At 33.5% G+C, this 21,245-nt stretch overlaps 1 protein-coding gene across 1 annotated transcript; it reads right to left on the bottom strand.

Moving 5' to 3' along the window:
* Window positions 1–2,228: 2,228 nt before the first annotated feature.
* LOC107418849 (transcription initiation factor TFIID subunit 2) lies at window positions 2,229–20,808 on the bottom strand. Its single transcript, XM_048472996.2, has 25 exons — window positions 20,558–20,808; window positions 19,985–20,324; window positions 19,423–19,568; window positions 19,251–19,317; window positions 15,103–15,302; window positions 14,850–15,003; window positions 13,520–13,604; window positions 13,317–13,408; window positions 12,408–12,533; window positions 12,266–12,319; window positions 11,123–11,191; window positions 10,291–10,388; window positions 9,842–10,186; window positions 9,661–9,748; window positions 8,872–8,997; window positions 8,728–8,784; window positions 8,007–8,086; window positions 7,873–7,915; window positions 5,963–6,049; window positions 5,688–5,777; window positions 4,619–4,677; window positions 4,439–4,529; window positions 4,196–4,361; window positions 3,921–4,104; window positions 2,229–3,750 (listed from the first exon to the last, which is right to left on the bottom strand). Exons 1-25 carry the CDS (start codon window positions 20,671–20,673, stop codon window positions 2,427–2,429), a joined length of 4,287 nt encoding a protein of 1,428 aa, XP_048328953.2. The 5' UTR covers window positions 20,674–20,808; the 3' UTR covers window positions 2,229–2,426.
* Window positions 20,809–21,245: the final 437 nt, after the last annotated feature.

Below are 21,245 nucleotides of genomic sequence, written 5' to 3' on the forward strand. Positions count from 1 at the left end.
GTTGATAGGGGGGACACTACTAATAACACTAAGTTCTCAAATTATTATTATTATTATTATTTTTACAAATTAGTACCTCAACTTACTAATTTGTTACTTTATTAGGGCCTGACTAGTTTTCCTTTCAAAAATTCCATTATCGTGGGGAATCTAAGAAAAACGTTTATATGGTTTAGGTCTCACATGCAAAAGACACTTGAAAAGACCTAAATAATACAGTTAAATATATATTTTCAACAGAGAAAATATTTTTAATTAATAATTGTTTAAAATAAAAAATAATTTTTCTTAGAAAATCATGAAAATAAAATTAGGAAGGCATTTTATCCTTTTAGATTTTTTTAAAATGATAAAATTTTTAAAATATGTATAAATTATTTTTTCAAAAAAATAAATCTTAAATCAAATGCTTTAATTTTCTTTTTATATACTTCATTTATTTATTGTTAAAAAATTAACTATTGAGTCAATAAAATTCTTAAATCATATGTGCCAATAATTAAAAATTAAGTGAAATTTATTTTTTAAAAGATAATTTTAAATCAAAAAAATATTGACTCATAAAAATCTAAAATTTATACCTTTTTTTTTATATACAAAACCATATATAAAAATTGAATTGAGTATTCCATTTTTGAATTTTTTTTAAGAGAATATAAAAAATATAAAAAATAAAAAATGTTTATAAATTATCCATAACTTATAAAAAATATTGCTTTTATAATAAAGAAATGAATGGAGTATAAAGAAACTTTACTAAATAACATTTTATTTTAAGAATAATCTTTTTTTAAAAAAATTATGTAAATTTTAAAATCTTTATCTGCTTTAAAAATATTTCAAAGAATAAATTACTTTCCCAATTTAGTTTCGTGGTTTTCTATTAAAAAATAATTTTTAAAGATTTTAAAATAATTATTAAAATACAATTATATTTAATTTGTTTTTAATGTTTATTACATATATGATCTTAAACTATACAAAAATTTCACTTTAATCCTTTATGATAATAGAATTTTGGACGGAGAATTAGTCTTGAGACTTCTGGTAATTAATTTCAATTCTTACCATATACATGACCAATATACTAGCACATGTCTACTTTAAATTTAATTATCTTTTAAATTTGATTTTATTTATATATATATATTTTATTTATATAAAATGATATTATATCATTCATTAAGGTGATAATTAACTATTAAGATAGAAAAACAAGCAATTAACCATAACAAACAAGCAAAAGACCCTAACATTATTCTTATCCATTGGGATAGTCTAAATTCAAAATCTGATGCTAAAATTCCTTTTTCAATTTATCAAAAGACATTATTCTTTGCTTTCTCCCAAAAAAATAAAAAAAAAAGAAAAAAAAAAAGAAAAAAAGGGGAAAGGTAAAAACGCTGCATATACATTCAAAAGAAACAAAGATCCTCCATATCTTATTGCAAAAAATTCATGAGAAATTAAGTACAAGTCCAAAAAGAATAGTAGATGATAGACATCCTATATATGTTGCATCGATTATTTAGGTATCTAGGTATGTGCAGTGGACCCCCTGACACACCCGTGCAGAGGGAAAGGGGCCTGGTGGGTAGGTGAAGGTACTTTTTGACTGCAAAGCTCTTTCCCGTGTGCACCAAATTTTAAACAGCAAAATCTGGTAGATCCCCCCTATGGCTACCTAGTACATCCTATTTCACTTTCATCTCTGATTTGATACCTATTTAATGAGAGAGAGGGAGAGAGAGAGCATTCTACTGGAATCTGCATGAGAAAATCTTCCTTACTCCCACACTTTTCTTTTTTTTTTTTTTTTGGTAAGACCCTTTTCCCACTTGAGAAAAATACAATGTAAACTCAAAATAGATTTTACCAATTTTTTCAGGTGTAACTTCCAAAATATATACCTTAGAAAGAAAGCTTTTATGCCAGAAGATAATATAACTCAAAAAAGATTTTACCAAAACTTTTTCCAGTGTAAATTCAAACATACAAACCCTAGAAAGAAAATCTCATACCTTTTATGGCAGAAGCATCATTTCAAAGGGTGTATCATTAGGCATCCATGGTCATGCTTATCAAATCCCAGTTCTTCATCAATCATCTATTGTCAGAGAATGCCCGAAACACCACAAGACATCATTACTGCAGCGAACTTCTCACATAAGCTCAGTAGGGTCACTGATTTTAACTCCCCACCCCCTCTATATTTTACCGGGTAAAAGTAACAAAAACACAGAAACAGGCTGGATTATTGAGACAAAATATATAACAACAAACAAAAAGTACATTTAAAGGGGTAAAAAAAAAAAAAAAAAAAAAAATTAGAAAAAATAATTTACAGCATCTAATGTTCTCTCACACTAACGCTATATGCCTGCACATTTCAAGAAAACTCTGATTCGAGGGCCAAATTACAATCACTATGATTTGTTTAGCGTTCGGTTTTTTATTTTAAACCGAAATTTGGGTGCAGAAGAAGTATTCTCTGGTGCCCGTGGCTTTGAATCAACCACTGGGAGGGTTAATTTAGGTGTAATGGGTTCAATTGGTTTTGGTTGTGATGTAGCTGCTGACTTAATCCCAAGTTCCTCTTTCTTACTGGGAAACTCCAAACGGGATGTGTTGGCTTCCTCATTCAACAGTTTCGATATCTCCTTTTCTTTCCTCTTCTTCTCCTTCTTCAAACGTTTTCGCTCCAAATACTCAGGATCATCACGGTGCCCCTTCTGGCTTTCCCGTTTCCTCTTCTTTTCCTTGTCTTTCTTCTTATCCTTCTTCTCTTTACCATGATGAGAGTTCACGTTTTCAACTGAACGGCCATTCAGATCATGCCTTGAATCCGAAAGAGTTTGAAGACTTGCATACTTTTGAGCATCAATATCTACGTTATTATCCTGGATGAAACTAGATGATGATGGATCATCAAGCTGCGGTTGTGCAGCGACTATGCTAGAATCCGCAGTGCACAGGAGTTCTTTACCTAATTCATCACCATCACTTGCCAGTTTTGCACTGCCAATGCTGGCAGTCATCCGAGACCCACGATCATGACACGAGTTAACTTCTTCAAGATTTTGATTGCTAATGCTCACAGCCTCTGCAAAATTTCTGTGGGGTGCATCCACGGAAACCGAACTTGTAGCCCCACGATCAGTTTCACAATATCCACCTTGAGATCTTTCAACAGTTTGATTATCTGCCTCTTCTGCTCTACTAGTAGTAGAAGATCTTCTTACCCTGATCTTAACGATAGGCTTCTTCCGTTCATGGCTGGTCGAAATGGTATCGGCTTCCTTGGATGGTTCAGGAACAGGAAAACCATCCTTTGAAGATTCTGCAATGGGTAAACCATCTTTTGAAGCTTCTGGAATGGGTAAACCATCTTTTAAAGCTTCTGGAATGGCTTCTGGAATGGGTAAATCATCTTTTGAAGCTTCTGGAATGGGTAAATCATCCTTTGCAACCTCTGGAACAGCCAATCCATCTGTGGATGGTTGAACAATTAAACTGTCCTTGGTAGCATCTGGAACGGCAAAGCCATCTATGTAAGCTTCTGTAGCAGTCAAAGTATCTTTCAGAGGTTCTGGAACAGCTGAGCCGTCATGTGACAGGCTTGGGACATCAGAAATTGGTTTGATTTCTGAAACATAGGAAGTAAATATGTTCTTCTGTTCATTGCAGGCTTCCACCTCACTTAAATGCAGTGGCCTCTGATCCCTTGGAACTCCATAAAGTGTTAAGGGCCTGAAAATGGAGCTCCGTATCAAATTAAAAGATGATTAGAGAAACAATTGATAATACTCATATTGGAAGATGCCAAAACTGAACAAGAAAAGGGAAGAGGAAGACCATCGACTGTTTTCAAACAAATAAAAGAAAAATAAAAAAGAGGAATGGAGAAAGAGTATCCCCACCTTCCAGCAAGAACTTGTAAGATGCAGAATAAATAGTGACGAAGAAATATATTGTTGAAAGCTTTGCGGCCTTCAAGCAGACAAAGCAATGACACAAGAGTTTGACTCTTAATGTCATCATTAGGATTGGAACCATCTCTTAATTGACATAACCGCATAGCATGCACACTCAATTTCACTTGGCCTACAATTAAGGAACACGTTAGAAGTGAAATTACTTGCATGACACAGATGAGGACTCTGAGCAAAAGCAAATGTAAAAAATCATAGTTTACCCCTTAAGGATGGTTCTTCCTCTAAATATTTCATAAACAATGACAATGCTGCATCAATGCCCCTGCACTGGAACTCAAGATCAAGAAGTGCTCTGCTAGCTTCAATGCGAACTTGCCATAATGCTTTGATATCCCGAAACGGCTTTATAAGTTCAAAGACCCGTTCCTGCAACAAGCCCCGTTTATTGCCAAGGCACACCCAGAAGTTTGCAAAGCCAACTGAATAAAGTTGAGATCACTTACAAGAGGAAAAAATCCTGAAAGCTTCAATGCAATCTGTGCCAAAGTCCTAATGCAGCTAATTGTCAAGATCCCATTGTAACTAGGCATCAGCCTGGTACATGCCATTTCCAGATACAAAAAATCAATCACGTATTATTTTGAAACAATCCAATCAACCTATTATAAAATGAGTTAATGCACCTGTCAAATTGTAAAAGCCGATCAATGCGCTTGAGAAGAGATGATAAAAAGAGAATACTCTGCCACAGATTAAAGAAAAGCACCAATATATAAATAATTCATTAGATTCATATACATCTGAGAAACGACAAACTGAACATTACATGTCAATATCCACACTATAAACTCAAACGAGAGAGGTGTAACCATCAAACTTATGTCAATTCCATTGTAGTATTGTCATTAAGGGAGACAAAAATCCAAGCAAGAATAAACTGAGAATTTATTGGCAATAATTCAGACTTCTATCAAAGTCAGAAGGTCACTATAATTTTCTTACAGATAGAATTCGAAACCCAAACTAGGTAGTGCTAAAAGTAACACCCACCAAGCAGTAAACTAATATACTAATAAAGAAAGAGAGAAGAACAAAGAAGTTGGTTAAGAACTCCTAATTGTCCTTTAGTCATTGAGGAGTCAGGGAACAGCACATAACATTCCAATCAGATTTATCAGTCACAATAACACTAATTACCTCTTGTTAAAAACAGTCATGGGTACAAATTAAAGATGAAAGGGGATACCATACAAGAGAAAAATTGAAAAATCAAAAGATCATTTTTTTAATAAATTAAGGAAATAAAAGAATTGGAAACTAGTGACACCAAGATTCTCAGAATTTAGATTCTAAAGATGAAACACAATTGATTGAAAAACTCGATTGAAAGGTTACAGTTGATAAAACGGCACCAGTCCCCAAGAGGAAAAAAAAAAAAAACAGAGGGGGAAAAAGGGGGGAAGGAGAGGGTCAACCACTCCTCTTTCTGTTTCTCTGCGCTTACAACTGAAAGAAACTTCTGTAGTAAGGAACAATTATAAGTAAAATAGCAGTAGTTGGTGGTTTTCCTAGCCAAATGTGAAAAAGCAATGAAAAGCTTTATCTAACAAGGAGATACAAATAAATACTAACAAGTGGATGAGTAAAGTAATAGAACCTTGAAATGAGTACTAATAAAAGTGTCATGTAATGTATGGTTTTCACAAATAAAAGCACGCATTAAGGGGAAGCAACAACATCTATGACACAGACCTGTTGCCCAAACTCGAGTTCGCCAACTGACTGAATTAATGCAGCAAGCCAAAACACGTCAGAGTAGGGATTCCCATTATTGTCATTATACTGCCAGAATGAAAGAACCAGAGGTAGGAAAGGTGAAAATCAGTCATTAGTTAACAGATAAAAAGAAACAGACACCCACACCCACACCCACACCCACACACTATCAGGTTCTGAAAGACTATGAGGGCAAAGATTAATGGAACTCCCAATTCATATTGTATTAGTAATGGGCAAATAATAATTACCTTCAAAAGCTGTAAAACAAACTCAACAGCTTCTCTTGGGCTTTTCTTGTCTCCAGCTCTGACCATTGCTATGGCATGTGGAATGGCCTGAAAGATACAAGAGTTTAGTTTGTTGTCTGGCTGGAAACTAACGTGACATTCCATATTAGAACCATTACAAAGCTTTCTACATCATCATTAAGCAGTAATAATACTTCAATACTTCACAGATACTTGAAAACAGGTTGTATAAAGTGCCGTGACAATTGCACCCAAATCCAAACATACAAAAACCTTGTATCACTCTCAGTGTCATATTAAAATTTGAAATTCCTATGTAATGTATCATGGCCATAAAGAAAATAGCAAGCACACATACATATGGTGTGTAACAGCGCTAACATGGTGCCTGCTGTAAAACAAATTATATAATAGAATTTGTACTCATTATCCAAAATGAATTTAACAAGACATCAAGTTCTCTAATTTTATGAAACAAGTAACAGAAAAAAAAGAAAAAAAATCATATGCTTGCATAATACCTAATATTCATAAAATCATGTACTTCCCCCATTCAGGAACAATGTCAAATTTAAAACAAACAGAGAATAAAGCAGAATCAGGTGTCTTAAGAATATACTGTGTGTTGTAACTTGAACAAAAACTGTGTTGTTTTGAGAAACAAATTAAATAAGTACAAACTGACGTCCTTTTTCTCTTCTACTTTTCCTTTCTTATAATTAAATTGACAGAAACCCCTCTAGTGTCTCTTCCAACCACTCTTAGGGTGCATTTGTTTTTTCAGATTATGTCTTAATATAACTTTTTTAAGTCAATACAATATTTTTATATTGTTTTTTTTAAATTTTTTATTTTATTTTAACTTAAAACTTAATTTAAGATCTTTTTATCTGATTTGATTAAGCTATATTTTTTAGCTCATATCTGAATCCAAAAATGTCTTAATGCCTCTTCACTAGGAATTTCCAATATTATCCTTGCTCAAATATCTCAACCCCTAAGTTTTCCTCCCTTTCCTCTCTCTGAACCTTCTCAAATCTACTCTTGGAAAGGCAGCCAAGTGTTTCTCAGATTTATTCTTCAAATGGAAGCCATCAGAAACCTTCAGAAGCATAGATATCTTCTGAAATGAATTTGTTACCCCCCCCCAAAAAAAAAAAAAAAAAAAAAAAAAAAATTCAAAACAAAGCCGTGATTTTTCAACTGATGCCAATATATTAAAACTTGAAAATAGAATTAGACCAAAGGAAGCCTTGGTTTAACCTTTTAACTTCTATCACTAGCATGGAGGTAAACTTGTCATTCTGGATGTAATGCCAGCTAGATGTAATTATCAAGGGTAATTTGGTCTTTCAGTAATAAATCCAATGTCATGTCGTTTCCATATTTGGATATTCAAAATTAAAAAAAGAAAAAAAAATATTATTTAATTTTTTTAATTAAGGTCTATTAAGTTTCAAGATGTGAATGTTTATTAAGATACCCCCCAAAAAAACAAAAAAAAAGAAAAAAGAAAAAAAAAAGAACAAACACCTAGAATTTTCAATGAAATCTACCATGAAGTTAGCCAACTTACAGACATAATTTTTGCTAGGAAAACAAACATATTTGCACTTCAGCTATAATTGCTAGTATAACAACTTACAATTAACATGACAGCGCATCAATCTCATCTTTAGGAAACTTAGGTCTAGATTAAAACAAACAGCACCAATTTACAGTTGTTTTTCTATTTAAATAGATAGAAAGTCACATATAAAAAGCATTTTAGAATTCAGTAAAGATAAAAACTATCAAGCAAAGAATTTCATTCCAATGTTTAAGCAAGTCAAAGGTACAAACAAAATTACATGAAACAGAACAGACGAGACCATGAACAACTTATTACATATCCTACCTCATTGCATTACCTCAAGAACAAAGTACTCAGAAAAATCATGGAAGTCATTTGGCCTGGCAGCATTAATATAAAACAAAAGTTTATAACTTCTTCAGTGATGTAAAATGTCACAAAATCCAAATCATATATTTTATAGCATCTTACTTTGGAAGTCCAATGTTTGCATCAAACCTACGGCTTTTATAAAATTTCACTAAATGAAGTAAACCAGCCCAATCAGTTTCCTGCAACACAATTACACAGAAAAACCACATATCAGATTTGATAATATTGTTTTGACATAGAAATAGACAAATACCAGCATTTTAATCTGAGTGAGCAAGCTAGTGGAAAAGGAGCAGTATGGATCTCAAATTTAACAAATTATGATATCAGGTCACAACAGGTGATATTTTTAGGGAAGGGGCAAGGAATGTTGATTTTGTAGTTAAATAATTAATAGATACCGATGAACCTCACTTTATCATTCTATAAATTACTCCTTCAAATTCCTGGTTTAGAAATTTAATTAGACTTACATAAAAATGCAAATGTTGCATCCAGAACTAATAAAGAAAGAACTAACATAATACACCCAGTGTCAAAAAAGAAAATGGCATTTTCAAGGATTAAAAAGCTACAAAAGCTTTAAGCTGACCTCGGGAAGGATCAAAAATCAATTAAAATATCCAACTTAGGAAAATACAAAATAAAAAATTATCAAATGCAATTCACAATTCCAAAGAGCTTTAAGTTTATTCTACCCAAAAAAAAAAAAAAAAAAAATTGATTAAGATTAGAATTTTAAATTATCACCTAAAAGAATCAAGAGCACCCAGCATCATTAAACTTTTTATGGGTAAGTAAAGCTTATAATGAGTAGTACCTCAGATGCTGTATTAGCCAATGCAAATGCCGCCTCAATCCGGACTCTCCAGAAGGCCTTTGAACCAAAGAACAATGATCAAAAAATTACTTTTTGTTTCAGACATGACTAAAAATGGGGGAAAGTTCTGGAAGTGGCCAAAACCTTGGAATCAATGAGGAAATTATTTAGAGCATTAACAGCAGAAAATGATAGCTGTGGTAATGCCTCTAGCATTGCAATTGCTTGTGCCTGAGCAACAACATCTTTGTCCTTCTCTAACTGATTAATCTGGTTAGTGTACAGATACAACAAGTCAAAGATCAACACAAAGGCATATGGAAATTCTAGCAGTCAGCTGTAATTTAGTAGAAAATATAGCAAACAAGCTGTTATTGAGTTAAAAGCAAAACTTAGGACTGGCTACAAAAATTAAGAAAACAATGGCACCCACACCAAATCAGCCCCTTAATAGTTAGTACTAAAATAATCCTTAATAATTATTACTAAATTAATCCATAAATGCTTTTGTACCATAATTCTTAGTGAAGAGAGCTATGAGAAAAAACAAGTTACCCAAATTATTTTGAGGTATCTTTTATGTAAAATTTTTTAAGTACAAGCTCCAGGATCTCACCCCGACAATGACAACATTAATTATTGATGTCAAAGGTATGTGAGATTGATTGGAGGCAGGATAAACCTTGATGTAGTGCAGAAAATCCAATTCATCGAGTGTTTCAATAATTTTTATAAATCAGATCTTAGGTTTCCAAGATAGTTTAAAAATAACATAAAATTAATGTAATCTATACCTAGGGAAAAGTCCAGAGGTTGCTTCGAAGCAAGCCCATGAAAAATTGATTACTAAAGAATAGTCAAAGCAGAATGAGTAAATAATCCTTGTATTAATAACTGTGCAGAGTACAATACAAAAAGGAGCCTCATTCTTACCCACATCTGTACAGGTTGGTTAAAATGAATTTCAGCTAGGTATTCCATTTCTGGATCTGCTCTCATCCATAACAAGGGTGATTCCATACTGCCAAAAGAAACATTCAACACGTGCAAGGATACACTATTTAGATCTCTCATCAACACAACTCTCACAAATCCTGTTACAGTGACATTATACCTGGAGCGCATATCAATAACAGGTACATCCCCATTATCATCTGATCCATCAGGCTTCAATCCTTTTTTAGGCTTTTGAAAGCGTCTAGCAGCAAGCTTTGAATGGCACTGAATTTCCACTAACTGACAAGTTTCTCCAGCCATTGGCAGAACTGGATGGTCAAATGTACCATCAAGTTCATAAACCCTGATACTCATCATCCCAGGCCATCCAATGTCACTGTCTCGATTTTCAGATTCTGGCTTACAATTAATAACAGGTGCACTTGAATCTGGCATAGCTGTACATCCACGTAACACAGCCAATTCAACCATGTTCTTTCTTTTGTTATAGGAGAACCCCATCCTATAGCAATGAAAGTGAATTAAGTATTTGAGATTAATAAATAAATGTTAATAAATAAATCCAGACTTGAACATGGAGGTAGATGTAACCCTGGCATTTCATACCTTAGTGCTGGACAGCCACACAATTCCACCCAACGAGGAAAAAATTCTTTAAGAAAAGGACGCTCAAGATTTCCAACCTTATTTGCAAGATGCCGAAACTGCAAAAGTTACATCTCTTATTATAAATAAAGAGGAAAAAACATATCTGCCAAATCAAATCCATGTATATAACAATGTAATAAATTCCAACAATCATAACCAAAGACAATAGTGCAAAAAGATAATACATAGTCCTATAGATTGTCATCACCAAACACCCTTCTCTCTCTCTCTCTCTCTCTCTCTCTCTCTCTCTCTTTTTTTTTTTTTTTTCTCTTTTTGGTGGAGAAAATATATGTATTTAAGTAAAATATTCGGAAAAACAAAACAGGATTTCAACATTGGTGATAATAAAAATAAGATAAATACTAGATGCCATTGATATAGACTCCAATCTTTAAGACATTCTATTGGGCACTGGCTGTAATAACATGCACGAAACCAAACCCAGCCCCAGCCCACCTCAAACAAAGTTGGTTGAGGTTTAATGTACCACGCGAGATAACAATATTAGCAATAATAATACTTCAAAATGGGGCCTATCACAAGTTTTATGCAAATCAACTTAAATTTGTTCAAGAAAAATATTTTCATTTTGTTTAGTTTTCTAAAATCTCCCAGCATCTTTAATTTGTCTCACCAATCCTCTTATTGGGATGCAAAATGAATGGTGGAAGAAGATCCTCTAGCAATCATGCAACAGCCTTACCACTTGGAACTCAATTTCACAAAAAGATATTTAAGGACAGAAGGTCATGTTTAAGATAATATACGGATACTAAATCACTATTACCTCTTTTGTACTAAGAGATCTCAGCGAACGGGTTTTATCTTGAGCTCGAGAAACTATTGTCTGCAAAATCTGTACATTAAACAATAACAAAAATTAAAACTGACAGTCATCAGTTAGAGAATCATTAACTTCCAATATTCACAAATCAAATTTAGTGCCATTCATATGCATGCACATAACTAGATAACAAAGACATAACTAGCCACCCTTCAAAAAAACCAATATTAATTTAGATTAGCCAATAATGGAACACTTGTGCCACCCTTCTAAAACACCAATATTAATTTAGATAAGCCAACAAACAGAACACTTGTGCTTGTTTGGATGAACTTCCATTATATGCCATAACCTCTTAAAACCACTATCCAACCTCGAATTGCAGATAGACAAAAACGAAACGAGAGAGAGAGAGAGAGAGAGAGAGAGAGAGAGAGATTGTATACTTTTTAAGACCATCTCAAATTGAAGTAATAAAATTCTAGGGAAGCCAAAATATAATAATGCACGATAGAAGTAAACAAGAATGTTAGATGCATAAGATACAAACCTCTTGCAATTTGTTACCATAGATCAAAGAAATATACAAGCACAGACAAAAACTGTGATGTAATTTCTTAAAATAAAAGACAAAATAGACAATAAATCAAGTAAAATTAACCTGTATTAAGACTAGCAGTTACTCTGTCTCCTTTAAATAAAGCACTGGTTTTTTATTTATTAATATTATTATTCTTTTTTCTGACAAAAGAAAAATTAGGTAAATGGAATATTAAATTCATCTCCATGAATGTAGAGTCCAGTACCAGTCTTTGCATGGCCCAACCCATCCCAAAGGTTTCAAAACTGTATTGCAATTGGACAGTGCAAACACACATATTCAAGCAAAAATTTAAAACAACTTGCTGCCTTTTACTTTGCACCATTACCGAAGTGCTTAATGATAATTCAATTTCTATACAGCCTAAAACATTATCCTTGAGAAGACAAAGGACTAAAATTCATAGAGTTAACAAATAAAAGGAACAAGACAAATGAGAAAAACAAATAAAAGTAAGAAACAGTTCTAGAAACACCCTTCATTTTAATGATATCAGATTTCATACACCAAACTAGTCGAAACGAACAAATTTAAGATATCCTTACTTTACGGAAAGACTCGGGCCCCATCTGCTTTTCCAACATTTGAAGGACAGCCACCTGTAAAAATGAAAAATAAATGAGATAAATAGAAAAGAATATATGAAAGTCTAGTTACCAAAAATTATAAATTTTCAATATAACTCACAGATTTCCATGATCTAATTTTGCTGTATAGACCAATGCATTGAGTTCCATACAACTCCCTGCAAGAAGCAGAGGAACTCAGAGAAGTTGCTCCACTATTGTCTGCTTTGCACACAGCACAATTTGCCTGCAGAGGATTAATTTGAATGCATGAATGTGACACATACTACCCTTTAACAATTTTTCTCAAAATTAATAAATAAAATATAAGAAATATAGACCAAACATTACTCAAATATAATACGACTAGGATAAAGGTTCCAAAGAACAGCATCAGGAACAGGAATGCTATACTATACTGCTTAAATGGAGTAGAAGATACAAGTAAAGAGAAAAAAAGTTCTCCACTTGGTTAAAAAAGGAGGAGGAGGAGGAGGAGGAGGAGGAGGAGAGAGAGAAGAGAAAAGGGGAAGGGAAGGGAGGAAGGGGGGGGGGGGGGGGGGGGATACTGTAGAAAATAGAGAAGGATTTTTAACACCAGCAGAATTAGAAGTCAACTGTAACAAAGGGTATAAATTTCTCCCAAAGTTTAGAAAGTTTATTTTTTTGGAGTAAATTAGAGGGATACCAAAACTCCCAGGCGATAAAGACAAACGACAATGACTTTAACCTCCGCACTAAGATAATCTCAAGAGAATAATAACAAAAGATGGAGGAAAATTGAAAACATGGGGACCAGATCTACATGCTTAAAAGATAACTAAGAAGCGTATGAAAAGTATCCAGTGGAAGTAAATGTAGCTGCACTTCTCATTTATGAAATCACTACAAGAATAATTAATCACTCAGTCATTACATGTCCTTTACTACCAGTATGATACACCACCATCTCTCAACAGTCTAGACTTTTCATCCAAGCAACACCTTACACTGGTATATGGCATGTGAGAACTCCAAAAAGAAGACAAACCTTGTATCTCCTGTAGCGTGCTTCATTATTTCCTAAATATTTCTTGATAAACAAATCTGTCATAAAACCAGCAAGACCTTCCAGCAGCCACTCTGCAGATAAATATAAACAATAAATACTAGCTTTTGAATACACAGAATAAAGCAAAGCCAATAATCTAAATCCCAATTAAGCAGTACAAACAACAATTCAACAAACTTTACCATCATTTGGTGCCTCTGGAGTGATATAAGCACCAAACCACTGCCTTGCAAGGGCATAAGCAAGTTTAATCCTTGTGTCTATTGTCTGTCACCAAAAAAAGGATCAACACATTAGAATGGAGGAATAGCAGTAAATGCACGAGACACAATATACAAGAATTTTCCAAATAATTGATAGCAAATAAAATGGTGAAGGGCAGCAATCTTACTCATAAATGAATTCTTTATTTAAATATATTTAATGTGCGACCAGTAAAAGTGGTAAAAAGAAAGATGTAAGTGACTTGGGATATAAATTTTGGTACCAAATAAAATAAAGTTCACTAATTAATGTACCAGTGGTATTGTTGTTGAATTCTTCAAATTTGTGAGACCAATAATAAAAATAGCAAAAGTGACCACAGAACATTATGATAATTAAAGATGGGGAGACTTCTATATGCTAAGGAATTTGACAAACATTTTTGACAAATTATCCAAACTTCAATCTTCCTATCCAGTGCTGTGCTGTCCTTAATTAAAGAATTATTAAATTTGAGAAACAGTTATGCACCATAGGATTATTTCAATTTAATAGTTAGCATGATTTGTTAAAATATTAGTCAAATTCCTTGGTACATAGAACAGAACCCATTAAAAAAAAAAAAAGATCTATAATATCATTACTTCAAATATTGTCATAATTATTACTATCATTATCATCAGTACCACTGGAGAAAGATCCCTTGAGTCGAGAAAAACACAACCCTTTAAAGAGGGGAACAAACAAAATAAAAAATATCCTGTTTTCAGAAAACGGTAAAAGAAGTTTCAATTATTTCATAGCTCCCTTTTCCTAATTGATAGGAGAAAAAGGTTATCTGAAAACATACATAAAAAATGTAGTAAGAGGTCATAAGGCTTGACCAATAGATGTTCCTGAATCACAATGAAGCATTTATAGTCTAATCTCATAAGAAATCAGCAAAATTATCCACCAATATGCACACCACAAGAGAAAGCTAATAGGCTTGCAAAAACAAAATTAAAAAAAAAAAAAAAAAATACACCTCCATAAGAATATTATTTGTGTATACAGATAGATGGTATTTAATGTCCAAGAAACCAAAATAAATGGCAGTACTTAATTGTAGGCCATGCGTCATTCTCATGTATTCTACCCTCAAAGCCAACCTGTAAGGAATGTAGGTCTTGAACTTTTTCCTTTATACCATAATTGCATACTCAAAGAACCACATACCCATGCACCTATCATATGCACCTCACAAGTGTAGATTTGACCAGCTTGAGAAATAAAATCATCAAAAATGAGTTCAAGGAATTAACAAACCTGATCAATAATCTTCTCATCAAATAAGATTTGAGAACTAAAAATGCTCATGGAGGCACCCAAGCATAATGAAGATACCGCCATCTCAGGCTCTACAAAAACTTGCTTGTATGATCCAAACGGAAAGTTTACCGAAAGATAATCCTTATAAAAGCTGTCAAAAGCAAAACAACAAGTAAAGAATTATGATGTTATGAATACTTATTGTCTTCAAACTACATAAGCAGTAATCAAAATGCGTATAAAGACAAACCTGTATGCACTATGGAAAAAATCTACAGTATTCCGAAGCTTTGAAAAATGAGAAGGCAAACACATGTGGGATATGACACTAAATTGATGATCAGGAAGAATTTCAAAAGGCCCAACTGCCAAAGATATCCACCGAGCACTAACTGGAACATCTAATCTATATACATATGTTTTGCGAGGAGGATCATCCTTGCTCAGAACCTGCATGTTGTAGCGATAACAAGATATTTAAAACAACATGGAAATATATTGTGCAACTGTTAACTTGTATAACAATGCAACAATATACTCATTTGACCCTTAAAACTATAATACAAGAAAAACGCCATAAAAAGGGATTCTTTGCCCTTCACAATTAGTGTATGTGTGAACGAACTGCACATAATATTTTAACAAGGTAACTTGAATAGCAGGACAAAAGGACAAGCCATCTTAACAAAGGACCGACATTCTAGATTAAGAACTGTAGAATGCCTACAAGCAAATGGGTGAAATCTCATTGAGTCACAAATGTCTCTAAGCAGGATTCAGGACTCAGCATTCATTAAGCCACAAAGAAAGTTAGGCCAAACACCAGAATGCAGCAAAAATTTATAAGCCACAGGCCTTAACTAGAATTGGTCAAATTAACTGAAATGGGTCTTTTTTTAATTTACTTCTATTTCAGGTCTACCATTGCAGTCATTTAGCCTACAGGATCCAAGGTTCTAACAACGGTTATTTGAGTTTGTTGATGACCACCAGCAGTGACAAAATTAATAATTGATGCAGGCAACCTAAACATAAATGACCAGAATAAAACATGATCACTACTACATGATCATGGAAAAAAGTAGAACGAGTATTGCATTAGGCTGCAGAAAAAGTTCAAATTGCAAAGGATAATATAGAAGCTAAATTTGGCTCATTCGTTTACTTATCAAGTAAAACTTTTGAAAACAGAATTCCAAATACAACATAACAGCTGCAGGTAGGCAGACAATCCATGAGCATAACTATGGCGCAAGCACATACAGAATAGCCAACTAAACACATTAGTATTCCAATAGTCTCTTGTATATTTTCAGGGTCATTTTATCCATAATATATAATTAAAAAAAAAAAAAAAAAAACTCAAGAAACTCACAGCCAAGGGGGTTACTAAAAGGTTTTTCAACATAATAAAACCCAAAAGGTGTTTTTTCAACACGGAGTATGATTAATAAATAAACAGAAAAATATTACCAACCAAGTTTCACAAATTTTCTAACAGAAGGAAAAATGAGGAGCTAATGGCCAATAGCATTGGCACTACACTTACCCTCTTAATAACCATAAGTTTTCAAATTGATGATGGATCCAAATAATGTTCTAAATGTCTTGAACTTAGTTATTGGGCCAAGCTTTTCATGGCCATGTATGAGAAAGCTATAATCTTATTTTAAAAATATAAAATTGTTCTTCTAAAGGATAATTATTTGATTTAAACCAGAAAACAATTTTAAGCATATGGCCAAAGAAGCACTAAATCACTAGCTCTAATTGAACTCAAACCATATGTGGAAATCTTATATTGATCGTGGAAATCTTATATCGATCGAGTCCAGCTCAAGCACTCTAAACTCCAATACAACTTGCTCGTATGCAACTCACTGTCAGCAACCAGAAGTTGGGCAGTAGCTAATTGCACTCAATAAGATTTCACATGGAATATATGAACAATCTTGCAATTCAGAAATATAAAGCAAAGGCATGACAATGCAATAAATCTGTAATCACTGCAGAACCTATTTCCTTATGACAAAATGCAGAAGCCATCAATCATTCTTGCTCTTTTCCAAAAGGTTATTTGTACCATATCGCAGTCCAACTTGAATAAATGAAAAAGCAGTATCCAACAAAATAGGCATTAGGAACAACTCTTGCCAACTTTTATCATTTAATCATTATAATCAACCACACTATTAAAATAGCAAACTAAAATTGAAAAGGCAGTTGCAAGACAATTTTTTTTTTTTTTCCCAAACATCATGCACTCTTGGCGCATATTTTTCTTGTTAACCTTACAAGAAGCAATACTTTTTACTTGAAGAAAAGTAGTACACGTCAAAAAAGAACAAGAAATGACTTTAAAACATGAAAGAAAACACACTAGGACGAATCAGAAGACATCTTTTGAAGACAAAGCTTACAACAATGCCATATATTTTATTCTATCTCAAAGACAACAACCATTCTGATTCTACCTTCTAAATTCTCCCATTTCTTTCCAGCCACAAAACACAAAATATACATCTCTTCCTCATTCAGCACCTATTATATCTCTTCCTCATTTAAATTTGTATGTGTTACATCAAAGTAAATTCGATACTGAGTCAATCATCCAAATAAAATATACAATTGAAGTCCTGTTGGTTGAAATATTAAAATTACTATAAACGAATATCTAGATCAAACAAATACAAATTTTGTGTGTTATAGAAGAATACACCCTTTTTAATAGTAAATTTCAACCTGTCCATAAGTGTATTGGAGGCTACTCAAAATTATTTATGAAGGTAAACAAGCTCCTTTTAGTGCTAACAGAGGTTCAAAAATGCAACAAATTACAATTTCTTACACTGTGGATGTCTATACCATCGTGTTCCCTTAATTTTTTTTTTTTTTTTTTTTTTGGAGATGCCTCTCCTATTATGCATATCCTGATTAGACAATCCAAAGTGTTCTTTGATATATTGTGCCCACGGTAACCTAAATGGTTCTATAGACTCAGAAGAACTAAATAATGCCATATTGCTTTTCCTATCAAAGTAAGGAGATGTTTTATCAATCCCAAAGAGGCAACACTCCATCTCCAGCTGCTCAATTAAACTCAACTACAAGAGCCTTGATCCCATAGATGCGTGCGGTGAGCGTGGATCGAACACGCGACCGTCAGATATTCATTCTGCCGCTCTCCCAACTGAGCTATCCCCGCAAATGGTGCACCAACTGGGAACCAAACCCAGTTTATAACATGGCAGGGCACCTATTCTATAAAGTGCTAGTGCTAAGGACAGATTTAATGGTACCATAGACAAGAAGACTAAGAATAGATCCTCCAATGCTTGTAGAGATGGAATTAGTACCACCATGAAAATATATTTGTATGGATCCAAGAAGATCAGAGAGACAAAATTGCTAAAAGGACAATCAAACTCCAGTAGCATAGCTTCTACATATTGTATCATTCTAGGAAAGGCTAATGGAGCTTGATCTCTAAAATTTGAGATAAAAGTAAAAAATGTAAGGATTAGACTGTAGCGGGTGAAAAATGTTATCCCATTTCAATTTCTCTTCAAGTTGAGCCAATCACTCAGCATCCCCTCAAAATAGTAGTATTTAATAAATGTGCTTTCCTGATTAAATATATAAACTTTACATTAAACAACTCCATGGCATTATAATTACTCAAGTGAAATACAACTTAGTTCAGGCTTCACAGTTCTAGGCTTTTTAGGATTGGTAAGTTCTCTAGCAAAGGCAAAGCTGCTAAACAACATTGTCTCTGCTAATTCTGAAAGGAATGCCAGCATCAGCACATATAGTTCCAATATCATTTGCGTCTTCAATTACAAAGCATTTCGTTTTCCTTTCATATAATTTAGTCCGTTTGCTTTTGCAAACTTTCTCTTGGATCATGGATGCTTCTTTAGTCTCAGGAATTTGCATCAAAATTGTCCTTAAATTAATATACAGAAAGAAATGTTGACCATAACTTCTCTTTCTTAATTGTCTTTATTACCTATACTATCTCCTCTTTTATAAATGGAAAATTTCTGAACTACCTTGCAGTCAAATTTTATTACCATTCTTACAGGAGCAATCGGCAACCAATAATCTTTCACTTTAATATAGAAAAAAATGAAACATGAATTCAATTGGAATTTAGGGCCTTGATAAGACACAAAAATTTATTGAACACAAAGAATAAATTTACATTGATGTCGGTAAACCACCACAGCATGACTAAAAGTGTAACCTAAAATACATATATATACATATATATACATATATATCTAATATTAGTTATTGCTCCATTAAGCAGGTTCATCATGTGCTCTTCTTTCACATATGAAAGAATGCATTATATTCAAGGAACATAAACATATGAAATGTTGTTTATCTCACCTGGTATAGCAAGCTTCCAGTGCTAACCGCTGTAAGATTCTGTGCAACAGTAAACTCTAGATCATAGCTGTTCAAAGAGCATGGTAACCACAATGCCTTAATAAATATATTAAGGAATGTATGATAAAGAGAAAAAAAAAATCAATAATAACAGCAGATAACTAAATCATACCAGCAACGCTGTAAAGTGTCATCTATACAGGGGAACCAGCATCGTGCACGCCTTATCTGGTTATCGGTATGAAGTACATTACTGTCAAAGTGAATCCCTGACTCCGCTTTCTCAACCCAATAATCAACACGTACCAATCTCACATTCTGCACCAAATATTGACCTACATGAGAAGCCACAAATAGAAAACAAAAATAAAAATAAATCCAAACTCATCAACAATCCATTACCATGTTATACTACCTGTTCTGAAACCTTAAATTCCTACTATTACATTCGCTAGCCACTAACTAAATAGCAACATAAAAGCCTCCTACCACTATCCAAAAAGTTTTAATCTTTTATACGTAAATTGTAAACATGAAAGCACAATACATGGGAAACAGCTAAATTTGACTCATAAACCCTGGACAAGTGCAGTCATTCAGCTCTTCAAAAGCACAAGTAGAAACTAAAACCTAACCTGTGCTATTTGTGCCCTTTAAAAGCACAAATATCAACTAAAACCTAGCAACTGAAACCTCCTTTCAAATTATTTAAAAAAAAAAAAAAATACTGAAACCTGATTGGCTTCTCCAGAGGATTGTTGAACCCCATTATCCGAAACTGGTAGCTCTTGCATTTCATTTCCAGTCTTGAATGCTTTGCAGCAATTAATCAATAAATTTGGGAACAGTTCTTTCTCTAGAGCTGAGAAATATGCCGAGCCTGCGGCATCAGCAGCAGTGGTTGGCGTCGTCACGTAGCTCCATCTGCTCTCGTTTTCCTCGCTTGGATAATTATGCGGGTAATATTCGAATTCCGTAGGCTCTCCATCCACCAAAACGTTCTCAATTCCCAAATTTTCAGCATGCAACCCTACAATTCCAATTTCCGGCACTACAATTTCCAACTCGGTGTACCTAAAATTAAAAAAAAAAAAAAGACAGAAAATGAGAATTGCTACAAACTCGGTATCCTCCATAGCTGTTTAGCTATCTTTCAACCAGTTTCAGAAACCCAATTCGAATTTGATAAATTTCACACACCAAATTCGAAATAAGCAAAAGAAAAAAAACGAGAAGAAAAAATAGAAAAGAAGAAAGAAAACCATTCGTCATGCAGAGAGAGAGAGAGAGAGAGAGCAGAGACAAACCCATAAATGCGACGCTTATCGATTTCGATGGAAAGGCAAAGCTTTTGGTGACGTACTACGGCTCCAGAGTTGTCGGGCTTGGAATCTTCGTTCTTTGGCTTGCGAGGCTTCGCCATGGCTGTGCGGTGCGAGGCAGAGATCCAGCTCGGCTCACTCGCTCGCTCGCTCTCTCTCTCTCTCTCTTCTCTTCTCTTCTCTTTCTCTCTCTCTCTCTCTCTCTCTCTCTCTCTCTCTTTCGGGTCACACAACTCTAGTCGGGGGCTTTCGTTTTATAGACCCACTGACGGGCTCTATCGGGGTTTTTCTGCTCCTACGACCTTGCTGACGATCGTGCCCTAGCAACTCTATTTCTCATCTCACTCGTCCACTTGTCATTCACTCTTATCCAACGGTTATTATTTCATCTTTTTTTGAACCCCCATTAGATTAGATTTGTACTCTTCCGGAGGCGAACTTTTTACCTTTTTTTTTTCTTTTTTCTTTTTTAATTTTCTTTATTATATAGATTTTGATATATGTTCTTATAATTTTTATAGAAATTGCTTTACAAGTAAATTTTTTTTTTGGTTATAAATAAGCTATTTATTTTTTTAATTTTGTAATATTTTGTCACATTGCTTTGTAATGTGCTTTGAGCTGTTATTTTTACATTATAATGCAATAGAATATCATCAAATTATTTTCAGTC

The sequence above is a fragment of the Ziziphus jujuba genome, chromosome 2, assembly GCF_031755915.1.
Source record: "Ziziphus jujuba cultivar Dongzao chromosome 2, ASM3175591v1".
Taxonomy (NCBI): domain Eukaryota; kingdom Viridiplantae; phylum Streptophyta; class Magnoliopsida; order Rosales; family Rhamnaceae; genus Ziziphus; species Ziziphus jujuba.